Raw genomic sequence first — 22611 nt, forward strand, 5'->3', positions numbered from 1 at the left:
CGCTATGAGTCGCCTGCCACTCAATGGCACTTAACAACAACAACAACAACTATTCTAATGGAGCTCTGATGGGTTAGTGGTAAGGAATTGCACTGCCATCAAGTCATAACTGACTCATAGCTAATCCTCTGGCTGGTTTTCAGATGTTACTCGCAGGGGAGATTGCCCATTGTTCTCCCACAGAGCAGCTGGTGGATTCAAACCACGTGCCTTCAGGATTATAGGGCAGCTTCTTCCTACTAGGCCAGCAGTGCTCCCTAAGGGAAAGGTACTGTCTAAGGTTCAAATCTACCTGCTACTCTGTGGGAGAAAGACAAATCTACTCCTCTGCAGTCTAATGTCTCTGAAAACCTACTGGAACGTCAACTATGGATTGGTTCTGACTGATGGTACTTAACACCAACGTTATCCGTAGGTATGTCACGTTATTGTCTCTATTTTGAGGATGAGCAAACTGAGGCTCAGATTATGAAGCTGGTCCCCATATCACATTGAAGTTGAGAATAATTCACCGCTATTTTTCATTCATTCATTCATTGCTATAGGCTACAACATTCACTACAAGGTGATCAGTAAATACTGGTTTCTGTAGTAGGTAAATAGAATCAGTGTGGTTCGATGATCACTTGGCGGTGATGTAGTAGCTATTGAACATACAAAAGCGGAACTAAAAGCGCCACACATTTATTTCCCACGCAGATATTTGCAAGCCCCGCCCATTAGAGCCAACCCACCAAGACCTGGCAGGAAGCCCCGGAAGGGGCGAGCTTCCGGGGCGGGGCTGGCGCTGGTTGGCAGGCCTCGGGCGGAAGTCGGGCAGTAGGTGGTCAAAAGACGCTGGCTTGTGACAGGAGGGGGGGACGGAAGATCTGCGTAAAGGTTGCTTCTCCCGTCTTCGCTTCTAGGCTCCTCAAGAAAAAAAAACCCAACACCTTCTGTCCCGCGGTTCGCCCCTTCCCCCAGGCTCTCTCCGCTCGATTTCACCACCGTTATGTGGGAAGCGAATCCGGTGAGTAGCCAGGCGGGACGGGGCGGGCCCAGTGGGCGGAGTTGATGGGAGAGGGGCGGGGAGGGTGGTCCCCTGAGGAACTGCTCCCCCTCACCCTCCTGAACCTGGGTCTTGAGTTCCGAGCACCTGAAGATCCCAGGCCTTATACCCTCTTTATGGTCTCCGCCAGTTTACACTGTGGAGATGGTTTTCCCAAACTTGAATTGTTTTCCTATTAGGTTGGTTTCTTTTACTCGTTGTAGTTTCTTCGCCTCCCTTATGTATCTCTTTAAAGTTTTGATGACTTTAAAAAAAAATACTATATTCCTGGATTTCTAGTCAGAATTACTGGGCTTCGAACCCGTTACTTTACCCGCCCCCACCCCCACCCCCAATGTACCTACTATTCCCACTAGTCTAAATTGATAGAATGGCATTCCTATGTCTCCAGTTTATCTAAGAGGGAGGGAGCCATCAATACCATTCCCTTTCAGGTGGACAACCATTTGAAATCTGGGAAACTGATTTTATATCCTAGGCTTCTAAGTGGTGAAGTTCTTTAGATGTTTTCTTTTCAGTGGACGGAACTGATGCCCTGGGACGTCTCAACTGCAAGTCTCCTTACTTATTTAACTCTGGTATTTGCTTTTATACGTTTATATAAAATGTAGCTTTTTAAAAATAGGATCAGTTTGCCAAGAGTATTCCATTGTTCTCTCCTGACAACATGGCAACTGTTCATTATTTATGCCTTATAAGTTGACTGGGAAAAGCAGTCACATTTCAACAAGCTGCAGAGCTGAATATGTGAAACTATCCCCATATGCTGAGATAACTGCTGTGTTTAAAAGGGTTTGCATTCCATTCTTGTATAGCTCACTTGTTATGATCAATACTCCCTCCTTTAAAAAAAAAAAAAATCTGTATTTCTAGTATAAGTTAGAGGAAAACAAAACCCAGGGCTGTCAAGTTGATCTAATGCATAGGAATCCTGTAGAACAGAGTAGAACTGCCCAAGGCTGTAATCTTTACCAAAGCAGGCTACTAAGTTGTGTAGAGGGCTGGTTGACTTCAACCCCTGACCTTTTGGTTCTCACACAAGTGTTAAACATTGATTCACTAGGGATTCACAAGAAGTTAGTGACTTCATCAACAAATTTGTGTTTTCAAGTTTTTTTATTTAAATGTTTGTTATTTTGTCTCGATTGGTTGCTTGCACAACTCCATCCCAGTCCATGGTGTAACAGTGGACAAAGGTTTCTTTGGTTCATGCATTACTATCAGGACACTTTAGAAGAAAGTAATGCTGATATTTTATTTTAACCAAAGTAATTTAGAATTTGAAAATATGCTTTCTGCTTAGCCACTTTCACTATTTTCCATTAATAAAATTAATTCTTTTATTCCCCCTTCCAATTTTAATTAGCTGTCCTTTGTGAATTTTCCATAATGTACACTTCAGCCACCAAAGAAAACATCTTCAAAGTCACCAGCTTTTCATCCTTAACTATATTGTAAGCTCTATATGAGCAGGGATTTTGTCCATTTTATTTAGTATCTCTTCCTCAAGATAGGGAACATAGCCTGACATATAATATGTGCTCAATAAATGTTTGTTGAATTAATGAATCCTCTTAAGTGACTGGACCAGTTCTGGCTTGCACCTATTGTTCACTCTTGGTCCTCTGTCATATAGACATCAGAATTTGCTATTCTATGTTTGTGAAGATTATAAAGTCATCAATGAGTATCTTATCATTTACCTTGTTATGTCATTTTGTAATTTCTTTGTATTGAACAGTTTCCTTAGTATCATCTTAACAACAGTGCTGTTTTAGTAGAAGTAGCTCACTTCTGTTAACAGTGATGAACCCTCTACCTGTAAACTCACATTCTTGTTTTGAATTTAATTCTGTTTGATTTTGTTACTTACTGATGCTCTTTCCTCTTAAGGAAAATGAATAAAGATAGGTTAGTTTTAAAAACGAAAACATTCTAATGTGACTTCCTTTACTAATTTGTTAATTTCTGTTACTAGAAAAGATACCTGTATAGTCAGTCTACCTGTGCTTGTGGAAAACAATTAATTTTAATGTTTCCCTAAGTCTACCCCTTCTTCTGTAACTAAGGATGATAGAAGAAGGATCAATACCTTTGAGTTGTGGTGCTGGAGAAGAGTGTTGAACATACCATTGACTGCCAGGAGAACAAACAGGTCTGTCTTGGAGAGGGTGAAACCAAGCTAATTCCTGGAGGCAAAGATTTTGAAGCTCCGTCTCACATATTTTAGGCATGTGGCCAGGAGAGACCAGTCCTTGGAGAAGGACATCATACTTGAAAAGTTGGGGAACACCACAGGAGAGGAAGACTCAGGATGCGATGCATTGACTCAGTGACTGGAGAAATGGGATTAGATCTGTAGGAGACAATGAGATTGGTTCAGGATAGGGCAACATTCAGAGCTAATGTACATAAGGTGGCTATGAGTCTTCGGTGACTTGATGGCACATAACAATAACAGCAAGCCTAACCTTAAGGGACTGTTGTAAAACAGAGTTCTAGGAATTGGCAAAATACCAATTGAGATATTTCACCAGTCAAATACAATACTGGAAACACACATTCATCTGTGCTGGGAAGTTTGCAGGACAGATAACTAGCAAGAGATTCATATTTATGTCCATTCTAAAGAAAGATGATCCAAGAGAATGTGGAAATTATCAAGGCATTTGAGGTCACCAACCCACTACCTTTGTGTTGATTCCAACTCATAATTACCCTCTATCAGGTTTCCAAGGCTATTAATCTACAGGAGAAGACTGCCCTAATTTCTACCACAGAGCAACTGGTGGCTTGAAACCACTGACACTTCAGGTTGGTACCTTAACAGATAACAAAATACCGCACCAGGATTCCTTCATAAATGTCACAGGTGAGTGAAATTTTACTGAAGGGAATTTAAAAAATTTCTGAACACTGTATTGACAGAGAACTGTCCAGAAATTCAAGCCAGATCTGAATGAGGATGTATAATAATGGAAATTACTGATGTCAGGTAAATCTTAAAAGAACCCAGAGAATACTGGAGAGATGTTTTCCTGTACTTGACAGTTGATTGTAACAAATTATAGGTGACATTATAAATAAGAACATTTAATTTTACTCATGTGGAACATGTATGTATGTAAACTAAAAGGCAGCCAACCATCCAAACAGGATGAAGGTGTACAACGGCTTCAAATCAGGAAAGGTGTGCCTCAGAAATGTGTCCTTTAATCATAGTTAATCTCTATATTGAACAAATAACCAAGAAATTGGACTGTAAAACAAATTGGAAGAAGACTTACTAATAACTTTGACATGTAGATAATACAGTTTTGCTTGAGCTTACTGAGGAAGTTCAACATCTACAGTTTCTTTATACTATCTGTGGCTTTAATATACTACCATTGACCTGAAGATCGACCTCCTATTGCAAATATACAATCTGTGTAATACTGTGTTCCACTCACAGGAGTTTTGAGGAATTGTTACATTGACCTCAGCCGTGATAATTCTCAGAAGCACCTACTTCTTCCATGTGAACCAAGAAATAGCCAGCATGTTGAAAATTATCATTGACCCATCACCATTTCCTCGGATGGAAAGCACCAAGATATCCGCAGAGCTCTAACCTCACATAACATTATCTCAGGATGTAATTTTTGTTTGTTTCATGATAGTCTATGATAATTCTTTTCTAGTCTTTCTTGACCAAGAACCTGAGAGAAGCATAAAGTCGTTGCCAGGACAGTCCTGATTGACAGAAGCCAGTGGACACGCCTCAATTCTTAGATTAGTGATTGGCATCTCTGCATCTCTCTAGGGTGGAGGTAGCCTTTCTAAAAGCAGTAAAGTGTAGAAATGGGAATGAGCTGTTTGTCACTGTCTTTATACACTCTGATTTTGCCTTTCCTGTCTCAATCTTGTTGTCATGGTCAGAGCCATCTTTGCTAGGATTGGGTCAGATAGATCAGTATTACTTACACAGGGAGTTTTGACTTCTTTATGTTATACTGGTAGGGGAGAATGAAAAATAACAAGTCTGTTCAAACTTACAAACCACTGTAGGAAGAATATTTAAATGAAAGTGTTTGATAAACTTCTGAAATTCTTGCCCATTGACTCACATTAGAATAATGTGATGAATTTCCTGGGGAGGAGAAAATTATTTTCTCAAATCACTCAAGTGAGCAAGTAACAGAACTGTAATACTATACAGGGCCTTCACCTCCGTTTAGATCCTGAGGGAGCAGTGATAATATGTGTGGATTAATGCATTGCTTTACTTGTTGGGCCACTTTCCCCCTCTCATTTCATATTATACCTACTTCCAAATTCCCCTGGAATGGTCTGTCTTTCTGACAGGCTTTTTAATGGAATGTTTTTTATGCTTTTTTGTCATTACTCGTGCTATAAATACTTAGCCCAGTTTCTACTCAACAGTTTATTGCTAACAGATCACCAAGAACTTTTGAATCTCTACATATGATTGCACTTTATCTGTTTTCAACCTCTTCTGTCTGTCTGAAACTTTGATGTAAGAGGGCATTGTCTAAGAAAAATTTTTTTAACTTGCCCTTGGAACTGTCCTCCTTTGGACTTCTTTCCCTTTCTATAATGTATCATTGGGTCATGATTTTGACTTTGTGACACTGTTGCCTTCTGTCCATGTTCTACACCTAATCTTGTATCTCTTCAAACCTACTGCAGTTGAGTTGACTGGAACCCATAGCAACCCTATAGGAGAAGGTAGAGCAGACTCTTGAGATTTTCAAGGCTGTCAATCTTTATAGAGTTAGTTCATCTTCCTCCCATGGAACAACTGATGAGTTTAAGTGACTGGCCTTTGTTTTAGCAGCTTAATCACTGTGTTGTTAGAGCAACTTTTCTCTATTAACACATCCTACTTGATAATCCTGTCCATGGACTCAAATACTATTGAAATCATACCTGTTACATGTATGTCTTTAACCATAACCTTTCTTTTGAGCCCAGTGGTGGGTAATTAGGTGGTTACCTATTATTAGCATCTACATATTTTCTCTCCTTGCTGTCGAATCAGAAATTATTTATAGCTGTTTGATTTCTAAAACTTTAAATTACATGGGAGGAGATTCCCCATCTTTCTCCCTTCGTAGATTTGAATGACCAGAGAGGCTTGGCCTTTGCCTTAATAGTGCATCTTCCCATGGACTATTATTCCACTGGGACCCTTTGCATATTAGTTCAGACTTAATATGTCAGAGCTAATCTCACTGAGTCATTTATTTAGTATTTTATTCATTGAACAAATGTTTAGTAAGTGTCTACTACCATATGTGAAACAACTAGAGACTAGGGAGTGGCAGATGGATAAAATCAGACAGAGCATGCCTCAGGGGGGGGCTTATAAAATAGTCTGAGAACAGAAAGCTATAACCAGAGGAAGGTTTATTTGTTTGGATGAAATTGTCCTGCGTCTTCAAGTTATAGATTGTTCAAACCTGTAGTCATATGGGAAAATCAAGAAAAGTGACCAAGCTTCCCAAAGTGAAAGAAAATGAATGATAAGGAAAATTTGCATAAGAGAATAAAATGGAGAAAGTACTTATCTGATTATTAAAGTCTCAGCAAACTTCTAAGGTATGGGAATCTTCTGTGAATAAGGATGGAGGTTTTAAGGGTGGTGGTAATTAACAATTATGGGATGTCCATTCTGAATAAGGTGGTATAATTTACAGATATACTTTCAGATGGAGTGAAGTGGAAGTATAATGTATTGTTGGAAAGTTCTATAGAAAACATTGTTTCTGAAGACAAATTCCTCACACTCTTAGGTATAATCAGGGATTTATTTACTGGTATCTTGATCTTCTTGGAATTCTTAATTCTAATAGCAATTATTCTAATAGTGGCTTTGGCTAAGCTTATATTATGACCCATATCCTCTGAGGCTCAAAAGAAGCTGTTTGCCGAGAAGCAAATCCTTCACTAGGAAATAGAATTTTAATGGCAGAAGAGTGCCCTCCCAGGAGGAAATTGAGGAGAGTTATGTGGCGGGTCATTGGGTAGTGGCCAGAGAGGCAGTGCTAAGCAAGCCATAATATATTTGTGTTGTTTTAATTCATTTGTCATGGTTTGTTGCAGTAACAAGAAAAAGAAAACCACAACATACAATAAGTTATAAGGAAGGATGTGGGAAGTCTTCTTATGAGGCTGTAAGATAGTTCAGGGAGAATCAGACTACATGTGTGATAGTGGAGTTGGTGTTAATGTGCCGTTGAGTTGAGTATGACTCAGCCATTCGGTGAATAACACATCCTGCAGATAGGACAGTGGAGAATTGGGATTAATTCAGGCTGCTCTTTGGATGATGAATGACCAGTTTTTGGCACATGCAATTAGGGAAAAGAAGTGTTCACCAAGATGGGAGTGACTGGAAACATTAGCTTTAATATGCATCTGAGACATTTGAAGGAGCTCTGATGACACTGTATGACATTTGACTGCTAACCAAAAGGTTGACAGTTTGAATCCAAGAATCTCTCTGCAGGGAAAAGATGAGAGAGTTTGGTTCTGTGAAGATTTGGAGCCTTGAAAACCCTATGGGTTGTTCTACCCTGTTCAACCCTGTTGAATTGTTTTGAGTCAGAAACAATGTTATGGAAGTGAGTTTGAGACATTCAAATTAGTAGAGCCAAGGAGGCAATTGAAAAGATGAATATGGAGCTCAGAGAGGGGACTTGGGCTAAAAATCCTATTTTGATCCTCACTATCTATTCCTTTGTCATTGCCATTGAGTCATATCCAACTTACCCAACTGGAGCTGACCCCCCCAGATGGTTTCTGAGGCTGTACCTCACACACGAGGAAGGAGATTGCCTCTTTTTTCTCTGATGGATCTATTGGTAGATTTGAACCACCAGAGAAGCTTGACCTTTGGATGAGCAATCCAACTCACCAGAGGTCTTGAAAATCATCAGGTAAGAATCCTAGGATAGTGATTCTCAAACTTTAAGTACCCATGCAGATTTTAAGTATTTTACACATTTTTAAAAAGTTACTATTTTAGAACAATAAAACAATATCTTGAAAATAAACGTTTTTAATAATTTAAAAGAGGTTTTTTGTAACATTTTACATAGTGTCGATATTTGACTTTATAGTAGTTTGAATTTTCACATAACAAATTGAAGATTTAAACTACTTCCATCTAAAAGTTACCAAGCAATCAATCATAATAACATGCTTGAAATGTAAAGATTGGAAACAAGGAAGAATTGCTATTTGGACAATATAGTGTTGATGGTAGAAATGAAGACAGAGATCCCAGGATTGAATTTTGTGCAATCAACCACTTAGGCATTTAAAATACCTTTTTACAAAAACATAAGTGGTCACCTGATGGAACATAAAAGATTCAAATTGAAAAAAGAAAAAAAGATTAAAATTGACAACATCTGGAAAGAGAGAATAGAAAACTCAGTACTGTCAATTAGAACAAAGCCTGTTAAGCAGACCTTTAGTTAATATACAAGTTCAAACCAAAGGTAAAGGACATTAATTCCAGGAGAGGCAAAGTATGGCCTTGAGGAGTCTATCTTGTATTATTTCAGAGATCATCTCAAGAACAGATTTGATGCTGAATAATAATTTTAAAAAAGAGTGAAATGAGTGTCTGAAGTAACTGAAATTTCCTCCAGAATGTGAAAAGACTAAAGTGAAAGTCAGAAATGCTGAAGAGAGAGAACTAAGCAGAAGATTTGAAAGGGTAGCCCAAGAAGACAGAGCAAAGTGTTACAATGAAATTTGCAAAGACTTTGAGTTAGAAAACTTAGCAGCTTCTCAAGTGAAAGAATTGAACAAAACCCTCAAGCCTTGAGTTGTATTAGTGAAATATTCTGTGAACAAGATTTGTGATGACACAGGAAGCATGAAAAGAGGACGGAGGGAATACCCAGAGTTACTGGACCAAAAAGATTTGGTCTGCACTGAACCATTTCAAGAAGTAGTATATGATAAGAGGCAATGAGAGTGAAGGAAGAAGTCCAGCCTGCACTGAAGAAGACATTGATAGGAAATAAGACTAGGAATTGAGAGTGTGCCAATTGTGATGTCTCAGGAAACAGACACAGCCTGGATGTGTGTGCACTTGTCTATGCCAAGAAATTTGGGAAACAGCTACCTGGCCAGTTGACTCTGTCCCTTCCTAAAAAGAGTGATCAGTAGAATGCAGACAGTATTGAGTAATAATATTACATAACTAAAATAACACTATAAATGATTTAAAAACTGCTGGAGTAATGCATTGACAGGGAATTGCTAGAAATTAAAACTGGATTCAAGAGGTCACAAGACAAGGGATATCATTGCTGATGCCTGATGGATCTTGGCTGAAATCAAAGGATGCAAAATGATTTATTCATATTTTACTGACTACAAAAGGCATTTGACTTTTGGATCATAATAAGTTAAGGATAGCATTAAGAAGGATGAGACCTGTGAAGCACTTAATTGTGCTCAAATGAAACTTGTCCATTGATCAAGAAGCATTCACTGATTTAGGATTGCAATGCAGCTCCTTAACACTAGGTCACCAGAACTCCCTAGCATGCATTCATTCAGAACAAGAGGATACTGTATGATTTAAGATCAGGAAAGGTCTATCTGCATTATATACTTTAATCATATCCATTCTACTTTTGTGCTTAATACATAACCTGAGAAGCTGGACTATATGAAGAAGACTGTGTTGTCAGGATTGGATGAAAACTCATCAACAACCTGTGATAAGCAGATGAGTTGGCTTTGTTTATAAAATGTGAAGAGGACATGAAGTACTTACTGCAGAGCAAAGATTTTGTCCTATTCAACACCTAGAAGAAAAAAATTCTCATAACTAGATCAATAAATAAAATCATCATTAATAGAAAAAATATTGAGATTATCAAGGATTCTATTTTACTTGGATCCACAAACAAAGTAGCAGTCAGGAACTCAAGTGGGCTTATGTGCAAAGATACAAAGAGGAATGTAAAAAGCTATAGTTAATGATGGGCTGTTTAATTTAGTTGTTGATGTTGTTAGGTGGTGTGGAATCAGAACCAATTCATAGCTGACCCTCCATCGAGTTTTCAGAGGCCGCAAACTGTATAGGAGGACATTACCCATCTTTCTCCCAAGGAGCAGTTGGTGGATTCAAACTGCATCCCTTTGGCTTGGTAGTGCAGCACCTTACCACTGAGTCAGCAGAGCTCCAGAGTTGTTGATTGTTGTTGTTATATGCCATCAAGTTGCTTGCAGCCCATAGAGACTATGTATGCTCAATCCTGTGCCAACCTTAAAGTCTCTGACATACCTAACCCCATTCCCCCAGTCACTGAATCAATACATCTCATCAAGGGTCTTCCTCTCTTTCTCTGTCCCTCCACCCTCCCAAGCATGTTATCGCTCTCCAAGGACTGATCCCTCCTTGCAACATGCCCAAAGTATGTCAGATGAAGCCTCAAAATCCTTGCCTCCAGGGAGCAGCATGGTTTCACTGTCTCTAGGTTGAACCTATTTGTTTCCCTAGCAGTCCATGGTATATTCAATACTCTTCTCCAGCACCACAGCTCAAAGACATAGTTGTTGATCGGATATGTAAAAACCTGGCAAAAATTTAGAAACTGAACACTATCATAGCTTGACTTAATTGTCATTTGTTAAGAGTCCACTGAAGAACAGTAGAAAGCTTGTTCTTTTCAGTGTCAAAGAGAACATTGAACAAAATAGACTTCATATTGGATCATAAAACAAGTCTCAGTAATAAAAGTTAAGAATCCAAGTTATATAAAGTATATTTTCTCATCAAAATGAAACTAAATTAGAAACTAGTACATGTCTAAAAATCTCAGAGTAATAGGTAAACAACACTCTTAAATAATCCTAGATTAAACAAGAAATAAAGAAAAGGCAGAATTTGAAAACACAGCATATTAAAGTTTATAGGCTGCTTCTAAGGTAGCACTTAAAGGAAATTTATGCTTGCTTAATGATTATATTGGAATAGAAGAAAGGTCAAAAATCTGCTATCTCTGCTGTTATGAAAACAAGAGGTTAAAGTAAGTGTTTAAGAAGGAAAGGCTATTTTAATATAAATTTTTCAATTTTATTGTCATTTTAACTAAAATTTAAAGAAAGGTTGTTTTCATTCATTCACTGATGCACATTTTCCTTCCACCCTCATCCTCCTTCCCTCAATTCATTTGTAATGCACTATTTGTTCCATTAAAAGAAGATGGAAGGAGTATATAGAGGTGTAGTACCAAAAGGAATTTGCTAACACAGAAGAATTTCATGAAACAACGTATGAGCAAGAGCCTGTGAAGATGAAGGGAAAAGTTCAAGCTGCTCTGAAAGAATTGTCAAAAATAAGGTCTAAAAAATTGATGACATACCAACTGACATATATAAAAAAACAGATGCTGCCCTGGATGCTTTCACCAAGTTATGCCAAGAAACCTAACCAACTGACTAGAAGAGATCTGTATTTGTTCCCATTCCAAAGAAAGGTAACCCGACAGAGTGCAGAGATTATCAAACAATATCAATTAATATCATATGCAAGCAAGATTTTACTGAAAATTATCCAAAAATGACCAGAGTAGCACATCAGCAGAGAACTGCCAGATCTTTAGGGTAGGTTTAAAAGATGCTGTGGTGGTAGGGATATTATTGCTAATTCTAGATGGATCTTGGCTGAAAGCAGAGAATACCAGAAGAAAGTCTATCTGTGTTTCATTGATTATGCAAAAATGATTGGCTGTGTGGATCACAACAAACTATGGCTAACTTTGAGAAGAATGGGAATCCCAGAACATATGATTGTGCTTATGCGAAACCTATACTTGGACCAGGAGGTAGTTGTCAGAACAGAGCAAGGAAATACTGCATGGTTCAAAATTGGGAAAAGTGTATACCAGGGATATGTCCTATCTCCTTATCCTTTCAGTCTATATGCAGAACAGATCATATGGGAGCCTGGGATCTATAAGGAGGTATGTGGCATCAGGATTGGAGGAAGACTCAACAACCTGGTGTTAGCAGATGGCAGAACCCTGCTTGCTGAAACTGAGGAGGATCGGAAGTGCTTACTGAAAAAGGTCAAAGACTGCAGCCTTCAATATGGATTGAAACTCAACATCAAGAAAACATAGGTTCTAACCACTGGGCTGATTGGCAGCATTATTATAAATGGTGAAGAGATTGAGATTGTTAACATCTTTAGTTTGCTTGGCCCCACAGTCAACACTCTTGGTACCAGCAGCCAGGAAATCAAAAGACGAATTGCATTGGCAAAGTCTGCTGTCAGAGACTTCGCCAAAGTACTGAAGAGCAATGATGTCAGTCTGGAGACCAAGGTGTGCCTGATCCAGGCCATAGTCTTTGCAGTTACTAGCTATGTGTCAGAGAGCTGGACAGTGATTAGGGATTATAGAAAGAGAATTGATGCCTTTGAGCTGTGGTGCTGGAGAAAAGTATTGAATATACCATGGACTACCTGGACAAATAGGTTCATCCAGGAGAGGGTGAAACCAGGCTACCCCTTGGATTCTGAGGCTTTATCTGACATACTTTGGACATGTTGCAAGGAGGGATCAGTCCTTGGAGAGGGACATCATACTTGGAAGGGTTGAAGGACAGACAGTGCAAGAGAGGAAGATCTCTGATGAGATGAATCAATTCAGTAACTAGGGTGATGAGTGCAGGTGTGTCAGAGACAATAAGGTTGGCACAGGATAGAGCAGGCTTCAGGGCTGTTGTACATAAGGTCACTATGAGTCACAAACAACTTGATGGCACATAACAATATGATGCCCAGTCATACATTTCTTTCAGGAATTCCTTCCTCTGCTCTAGTGTATGTTCATTATCCACTTTTATCTATCCACTTTTCCGTTTGTGAATAAGGTCAGAGCAGAAATCACTGAATTAGCAAAAAACAAGATAAGGGCAAAAAAGAAAAACCCAGTAAAGCTGACAAAACCAAAGCTGGTTCTCTGACAGCATCACTAGAGTTAATAAATCTTTAGCTAGAGAGATGAAGAGAGAGACACACATTTCCAATATAGAAATGAGACAGATCACATCACAACATAATGAACAAATACTAAAAGACTAATGTTGTGAGTCACTTAATGCTAATAAATATAACAACTTAGATTAAATGGTGAGATAATTATACTGAAACTTGAATAGCCCAATATATGCAAAAACATTTATATTTTAAAAAACCAAACCCACAAGCAAAACCCCAGACCCAGAGACCTTCACTGGTGATTTTTACTAAACATTTAAGGAACAAATAATATTAACTCTATACAAACTTTAGAAAATTGAAGAGGAAAAGCTACTTCCCAATTCAGTGTGTTAGGCTTTTATTATCCCATCAGTGAAACCAGTCCAAGATTATTACCAAAAAATAGTCAAGATAGACAAAAAAATTATTCATTACAGACTAATATCTCACAATGAGCATAGATGCAAAAATTCTAACATTCTTAGCAAATTGAACCTTACAATATATAAAAAGATTAATGTTGCATGAGTAAGTGGCTTTTATCCTAGGAAATGAAGTTGGTTTAATATATGAACAGTAATTGCTGTAATTTACTATATAAATTTAAATGGAAAATTTTATGATCATTTCAGTACATACAGAAAAGAATTTAACAAAAGCCACTGTTCATTTCTGATAAATACGCTTAACAAGCTAGGAATAGAGCTTGTTCAACCTGATAAGGCGTGTAGAGGAGACGGATAGCTCAGCATTCCTGGATTGTTCAAATACTGTGTGTTCCCATGAAAGGCTTATTTCTGTGGTCAGCACTGGGCAATTGAGCTCTTGGAATAAGATGTCTTCTAAGAATATATTTGCCTGCCTGAAGCCTAGAACCATTCTATCACAGTTTTCATAGTTTATATTAACAGTGATTTATAGTCAATACTTGCTTTCCTTCTTAGAGTCTGAAGTTTCATTAACTAAGGCTGCTCACATAGGTATTATACAGCTATGGAATAAACTTTCAATAAAAATATAAAAAACGTCCTGCTTAGCAACACTTCGCATGTGCTTTGTTGCTGAAGGAATCGTGTGTACTGTGTGCCTCTGTAAAGATAAAACAATTGAAATCTTGAGTATGCTTTTCCTCTGGACTTAACTTTATCCTGTGGATCTTTCCTCCATTTGCCTATTTTATTCTATCTTTTGACTATAATAAACTGTAACCATGAGCTTAACAACTCCTGAGTCCTGTGAGTGGATCTAACAAATCATCATCCCTTAGGGTGGCCTTGGAGATTCCTGACGTAAGTGCTGTCCAGTCTATGAAAAGTGCACATTTAATGCCATATTTAATAGTGAAAGACTGCTTTCTACCTGAGATCAAGGGCAGAGCAGGCATTCTTAACCACTTCTGTTCAACAGTGCACTGGAGATTATACCCAGTGCACTATAAAGCAAGATCAAAATGTAACAAGCACCTAGATTTGACAGAATGAGGTAAAACTTGTCTTTATTCAGGCAAGATGATAGTTACATTGACAATTTGATGGAGTCTGAAAAGCAGTAAAAACCCTAGAAATAGTAATGTTTCAAGATGTAAGAGCCAATACCAAAAAACAAACAGAAACACACACACACACACACACACACACACACACCCAATCTCTTATATACTACTATGTTGTACATAGTAGTATATATAGTAGTTTCATCCTAGAGAGGGTTAAACCGGGCTGCTCCTTGGAGGCAAGGATTCTGGGGCTTCGCCTGACATACTTTGGACATGTAAGGAGAGACAGGTCTTTGGAGAGGGACATCATGCTGGGCAGAGTGGAGGGACAGCGCAGGGGGGGAACACCCTCTATGAGGTGGATTGATTCAGTGACTGGGGTAATCGGGATGGGTGTGTCAGAGGCAGTGAGATTGGCACAGGATAGAGCAGGATTTAGGGCTGTTGTACATAGGGTCACTATGAGTCGCAAGCGACTCGACGGCACATAACAACAAACTTATATACTAACTGCACGGTATTTGAAATTTGAAATGCGGTATCATTTAGAATATAAAAACTAATCTGCTTAGTAATAAAATGTACACATCTTATGTACATAAAAAGTAATGTACACATCTTGTACACAGAAAACTGCCAAACATTAAAAACTTAAAGATCTATATCAGAGATCATTCATTGGTCGGAATATTGTCAAGAGGTTAGTTTTCCCCACATCCAGGGATAAGTGCAATTTTAGTCAAAAGTCAAATGATCTAGAATAACAATTTTGAAAGCAAAAACAAAAGTTGGGAGGGCTAAACCCTACCTGACTTACAGTGTGAAACTATAGTAATGAAAATGGTATAATATTGCCTGAACTAGTAAAAATCATTTATGTAACAGAACAGAGGAAAATATAAACATATGGACTACTGATTTTTTTCCCCCACAAATTAAAATTCAGTGGAGAATAGACAGTTAACAACTGGTGCTAAAACAATTCTAAATCTATGTTTAAAAATGGAATGCAGTCCATACTTTGCACTAAAACAATTAAAATGGACCATGTACTTAAATGTAAATCTCTAGGCAGAAATCCTTGTGATATTGAATTAGGCAAACTAAAAACCAAAGCAATAAAGTTCTAGTGGTATAGTCTGCAGGGAGTTGCACTGCTAAGCTAAATATTGCATCTCTCTGGCAGCTTGAATGCGCAGCAGCTCAGTGGGAGAAAGATGGACAATCTCCTGTATCACTCATAGTCCCCAAAAACCTACTGGAGTTTATGGCATTAGAAGCATGATCCATGAAATACATAAATTCAACATGATAATATAAAACTGCTGTTCAGAAGACACGTAAAAAGATCCATCTATTCCACTACAAGGAATATACACCAAGGAAATTAGAACTGAGACACAGACTGAGATTTGCACACCAGTGCTCATAACACTATATGCTATATGAGCACTATATGCTCATAGCTCATAGCAGGATTATTCAATATTGCAAGAACATGTAAACAGCCCAAATGTCCAACCACAACCAAATAGAAGGAGAAATTGTGGTGCATTCACACAGTGGAATACTATGCAACACTCAGGAGCAAAGATTTCCAAAATGCCATGTAACTAGGGAGAAGCTGGAGAGCTTTACAGAGAGTGAACTAACAGTCTCATAAAGACAAATACTGCATATGACCATTATTGTAAAATTAGAAGGATAACTAGTAAAACATGTACAGGAACTCAGGGTTAGGGGGAGTGGAGGAGTGAGGCTAGGAAAAAAAGTGAAGTAGAAGCGTGAAAAAGAATCTGGAATAAGCTTTCACAGTACTAAGCTTTGTTGGTCATGATGTTGTTTATATTCTCTTCACTAGATTGAAGAATTTTTCTTGTATTCCTATATTGGTAAGCATTTTATAATCAAAGTTTTTTCAGACCATATGTCCACCAACAAATGAATGGATTGAGAAATTGTGATACGTTCACACATTGGAACACTGTGCAACACTCAGGAGCAATGATTTCGTAAAATATTACATAACAGGAGATGCTAGAAAACATTATGCTGAGTGAACTAACTCAGTCTCATAAGGACAAATGCTGCATAATACCATTTTTGTGAAAATAAAAGGATAGCTAGTAAGATGTGGATAAAAGTCCAAAGGGGCATGAGGAGAGAGGCAGGGAGACAGAAGGTGGGGATGGGAGAAGTCACAGAATTTGGTAAGTTCAGGAATCGTGTCAAATTAGGATGTAGTGTTGGACCTGAAAAGATGGTTTGATAGCATAGATCAATAGTTATTAATTTTATAAAACAGTCTGTCAGGATGTTCTGATTGTATGAAACACAATGTGAATGAAGGAATGTGTGAACCAATGTATATGGATGAAACAGTATATACAAATTTTATATGCAGATGAACACAAAACAAGAAAGGTTATTAAAATCTACTATAAATTGTAAAACATATATCTGGTAAAGAGTTGAATCCAGGATATATGAAGAACTTTCAGTATACAGAAGAGAAAAAAAATCCCTCAAAAAATGAGCTAAAGATTTTAACTAAAACTTCACCCAAGAAGATAAGCAACATGAGAAGTTGATTAGTGTAGTCACCTTTTTAAGATGCAATCAAGTTGGTCCTGACTTGGTCTTTAGAGAAATGCAAATTAACAGCACATTGAGATTTCACTACACAACTGCCTCCTACCCCACTGATGGTCAAGTAGATTCTGATTTGTAGCAACCCTCCAAGATTATAAATCTTTTAAAGAGAAAGATAAGGGAGCTCTGGTGGCCTAGTGGCAAGACGGTGCACTGCAATCCCAGAGGTATGCAGTTCAAATCCACCAGATGCTCTGCTAGAGAAGGAGAGGGCAATCTCCTCCTGTACCAGTCAGATCTGATTTGATGGTACACGTAAAAATAATACAATTTAAAAAAAAAGAGAGATAGCCTGTCCTGCTTCAGCACCTGGTAGAGTTGAACCACTGACTTTTTATTTAGCAGTGTAATATGTAATGCACTTGTCCTTACTCAATTATGAAAATACTCAAAATTAAAAAGACTGACCACATCAACTATTGGTGAGACTGTAGAGAAACTAGAAACTTTATATACTGCTTATGAGAATGTGAGATGATTCAGTCACTTAAAAAAATTGTTTATTTCTTAAAACATTTAAACACATCTACCATATGATCCAGCATTGAATTACTAGGTTTACAAAAGAGAGAATATATGCATACAACGATTTGAAATAGACAAATGGCCAAACAGTTTTACTCGTAACAGTAACTCCCTTGAAAAACTCCCCATACGCAAACCCCAAACTGAAAATATGGCAGTTCACCATCACCAGATGGAATGGACAAACTGATTAATCTAGAAAGAAGATGCTCTCATAGCCATCAAGTCAGTATTATTGTTGATCCTCTATTGAATTTCAGAGGTTTTAAATCACATGAAAAAAGATTGTCCATCTTTCTTCTGAGGATCATCTGACAGATTTAAACTGCTAAAGAGGCAAATGCTTTGAATTGGCAGTGCCTTGCCCTTCGTAAGGAATATGCTCGTACTAACTAAACCACTACTTTTGAACCAAGACTCATAATGACTTTCCCCGCCCTATTTATAAGTTCCTTTACTTATAAAATTTTTCTTAAGGTATGGACACAGGAAATATTTGTTACATTATTTGTAGCAACAGAAGACTCGTGTGCCCTTTAGCGATAGCATGAGGAAGCGTCAGACAAAAATTATATATAACTACTATTTAGGTGCTCAAAAGTTTGTATAAACTTTTTCCTTTCAAATTTTTTTATTGGTTTGCATATAATAATAATTATACATAGTGTTGCATGCATATATATTGTGTTTGATACAATCTTTATATAGTATTTTCATGCACATAAAATTACTCATACACATTTTATTTTATATAATTAATTACTGTTGATGTATGCTCATTATTATATTCCATATTTTCAAGTCCCTAATGAGTTTTTCTGTTGCTTTACACCTCCCTTTCTGCTCACTAATCTACTATCCTAATGATTTCTCTTCCACTTTCCCCACCTTCTTCCCCTTGAACATTTATACGCATCTTGCTCGGTTACTGTTCTATTTTTCCACTAATAGTCTTATGTGGTATTTTTCATTTTTGTCGTTATGTGCCATCAAACCCACTGACTCATGTTGTTGTTGTTGTTGTTGTTAGGTGCTGTTGAGTTGAGTATGACTCATTTTGTCCCTGTTTGAACCTTGTTCTTTCCTGCACCATCCTCACACTTCCTGACTCACAAGAGCCCATTTCAACTGTCAACCTAGTTGAGGGTCTTCCTCTCCTTCACCCCTACACCCTTCCCAGCATCATGTCCTTTTCCAAGCAGTAGCCCCTCCTAGCAACATGCCCAAAGTATATGAGGCAAAGCATCATTCTTGCCTCCAAAGTGCATTCCGGCTGCACCTTGTCTAAGGTATATCTGTTTGTTCTCCTAGCTGTCCGTGGGATGTTCAGTGCTCTTCTCCAACACCACAGCTCAAAGGTGTCAATTCTTTTTCTGTCATTCACTGTCCAGCTCTCAAATGCATAGCAAGTAATTGGAAAGACCATGGCCTGACTCAGACACACCTTAGTCCTCAAACTGACATCATTACTCCTCAGTAATTTGGAGAGGTCCCTAACAGTGAATTTTCCCCAGTGCAATGTGTCTTCTTTATTTTCTGATGACTAATACCAAGCATGTTAATTATAGATCCAAGCAAGATAAAGCTGTTGACAGTTTAAGTCTGATCTCCATCCATCATGATGCCTAGTGGTCCAGTGGTAAGAATCTTTGTTTTCTTAATATTGAGATGTAATCCATTCTGAAGGCTGCATTCCTTGATCTTCTGCAACAAGTGCTTTAACTCCTCCTCACTCTCAGCAAGCAAGGTAGTATCATCTGCATAATGCAGGTCATTACAAAAGTGGAGGAGAAATTAAAAATCGAAATGGATGTCAGAAGAGACTCTGAAAATTGCTCTGGAATGTCAAGAAGCGAAAACAAAAGGAAAACATGTTGAAGTGAAAGAGCTGAACAGAAGATTTCAAAGGGCAGCTTGGGAGGACAAAGCAAAATATAATGGAATGTGCAGAGAGCTGGAATTGGAGAATAAAAAGGAAACAACTCACTCTCCCATTTCTCAAGCTGAAAAAACAAAAACATATTCAAGCCTCGTGTTACAATATTGAAAGATGCTATGGGCAATATATTGAATGACCCAGAAAGAATTGATTGACACTGAAAAATTTCAGGAAGTACCATATGAATTGTAGCCAGTGGTAATGAAGGAGGAAGTAGATGCTCCTTTGAAGGCATTGGCAAAATATAAGTCCCCAGGAATTGATGGGATACCAATTGACTTGTTCAATTAACATATGCAGCCCTGATTGTGCTCACCATTTTATGCCAGGAAATTTAGAGGACAGCTATCTGGACAACTGATTGGAAGATGTCCATATTTGTTCCCATTTCAAAGAAAGGTGATCCAACTGAAGGTGGAAGCTATTGAACAATAACATTAATGTCACATACAAGCAAAATACTGCTGAAGATAATTTAAAAATGGCTAGAATAGTACATAGATAGGGAACTTACCAGAGATTCTAGCAGGATTTAGAAGAGAACATGACACCAAGGATACTGTTGCTGATGTCAGGTGGATTCTGGCTCAAAGTAAAGAATACCAGAAGAATGTCTATTTATGCTTTATTGACTTTGCAAAGGCATTTGACCATGTGGATCATAACAAGTTGTGGCTGACATTGTGAAGAATGGGAATCCCACTTAATTGTGTTCATGTGGAACCTATAACTAGTTATATAACTATGACTAGGAGGCTGTTGTATGAACAGAGCAGGGGAACACTGCATGGTTTAAAATGGAGAAGGGAGTGCATCACAGTTGTATTCTCTTTCCATACATATTCAATCTGTATGCTGAGCAAATTATCCGAGAAGCTGGACTCTATGAAGAGGAGGTGGCATCAGGCTTGTAGGGAGACTTCAGTAACCATTGACTCATAGCAACCTAAAAACAATGACTGAACCAACCTCACCATCTCTGACACACCTGCCACAGTCACTGTGCTTATTCTGCACCCTTACAAGCATGATGCCCTTCTCCAAGGACTGGGCCCTCCTCATTACATGCCCAGAGTATGTGAGGCGGAGTTTCAAAACCTGCTTTCCCCTTCTCAGAATAGAACTGTTTGTTCTCTTGGCAGTCCACATTCAGCATTCTTCTCCAGCACCACAACTCAAAAGCGTTGATTTTTTTTTTTCTGTTGTCCTACAGAAATGTCCTTATGAGACTGAGTTATTTCACTCAGCTCTCTAGTCTTTCCCATTTACTTTACAAAATTGTTGTTCCTTAGAGCTTCGTAATATTCCATTGTGTGAATGTATCCCAATTTCTCTTCTCAGAGTCAGCCACAGTTTTTTGTGATCCACACAAACACCTTTGCATAGTCAATGAAACATAGACATTCCTCTGGTACTCACTGCTTTCAACCAAGATCCACCTAAAATTAACTATAATATACCTTGTATCGCGGCCTGTTCTAAACCCAGCCTGCACATCTGGCAATTCTATTGACTTGCTCCAGTTTTTTTTTTTTTTGGTTCTTTTCAGCAGGATCTTGCTTGCATGTGATACTAATGTTGTTGTTGTGTGCCGTTGAGTCGTTTGCGACTCATAGCGACCCTATGTACAACAGCCCTAAACCCTGCTCTATCCTGTGCCAATCTCATTGCCTCTGACACACCCATCCCGATTACCCCAGTCACTGAATCAATCCACCTCATAGAGGGTCTTCCCCTCCTGCGCTGTCCCTCCACCCTACCAAGCATGATGTCCCTCTCCAAAGACCTGTCTCTCCTTACAACATGTCCAAAGTATGTCAGGCGAAGCCCCAGAATCCTTGCCTCCAAGGAGCAGCCTGGTTTTTAACCCTCTCTAGGATGAATCTATTTATTTTCTTGGAAGTCCATGGTACATTCGTGTTACTGTTTGATAATTTCCTCACTCTGTCGGGTCACCTTTCTTTGGAATGGGAACAAATATAGATCTCTTCCAGTCAGTTGGCCAGGTGGTTGTTTTCCAGATTTGTTGGCACAACTTGGTGAGCACATCCAGGGCAGTGTCTGTTGAAATATGTCAGTTGGTATGCCGTCAATTCCTGGGGAAGGATTTTTGCCAATTCTTTCAGAGTAGCTTGAGCTTCTTCCTTCATCACCACAGTCTCTTGCTCATACGTTGTTTCATGAAATTCTTCTGTCAGCCAATTCCTTTGGGTACAGTGACTCTGTATACTCCTTACATCTTCTTTTAATGCTTCTTGGATCATTATATTAGAAATTATTATTGTTATTCTTAATGTTTTTAGAGAGACCAGTTGGCCTAGTGGACCAAAAGCCATGCACCAAGCCAAAGGTGGGTGACTCTAATCCACAGCCCTAAGCCCTGTTTTTCATTGTTTTTGTTCAAACAGTCTTCTAGGTCGTATAGCCCTGGTGTGTCCACTTGCCCTACAGTGGTGACTTGTGGTCGCTGTGAAGCTGTACACTTTGACACTGATGTGTCAAATCCGATAACGTTTACCCATGGTGGACAGTGTTTGGTGGTGCTCCCTGGTTCAGACAAGCTTGGAAGCAGGAGTGGCATCCACTTCCGTAAATAGCTTGCCTCTGGAAACCCTATGAACCTGGAGAAAGGATGAAAGTCACGAAGGTGTCAAGGACTTTCCCTCATAGGGTCGCTATGAGTCGCCTATGACTCAGCGGCACTTAACAACAACAACAGCAGCAATGTTTTTGGTTTACAACTAGCTTGATACATCTTTACATCCTCTTTTTATTATTTTTGTATTTTATTTTATTTTATTTTATTATTTTTATTATTTTGTAAGCCTCTTGAAGGCAGCTTATTAATTTTTCCAGTTTTCTGACTATATTCCTTTTAACTGCATTTAATCCATTTACATTCAGTGTAATTAATGATGTTGTTGTTGTTA

At 38.4% G+C, this 22611-nt stretch overlaps 1 protein-coding gene across 1 annotated transcript in view; it reads left to right on the plus strand.

The window, feature by feature from the left end:
* Positions 1 to 850: 850 nt before the first annotated feature.
* PARP11 (poly (ADP-ribose) polymerase family, member 11) overlaps positions 851 to 22611 on the plus strand; it is a 65791-nt gene continuing 44030 nt past the window's right edge. The window contains exon 1 of the mRNA XM_006891300.1: positions 851 to 1009. Within this exon, the coding sequence (XP_006891362.1) occupies positions 992 to 1009 (18 nt within the window). The 5' untranslated portion in view covers positions 851 to 991. The remainder of the gene's footprint in view (positions 1010 to 22611) is intronic.

This window comes from Elephantulus edwardii, unplaced genomic scaffold (genome assembly GCF_000299155.1).
Source record: "Elephantulus edwardii isolate Elephantulus edwardi_28Jun2011 unplaced genomic scaffold, EleEdw1.0 scaffold00096, whole genome shotgun sequence".
Lineage (NCBI taxonomy): Eukaryota > Metazoa > Chordata > Mammalia > Macroscelidea > Macroscelididae > Elephantulus > Elephantulus edwardii.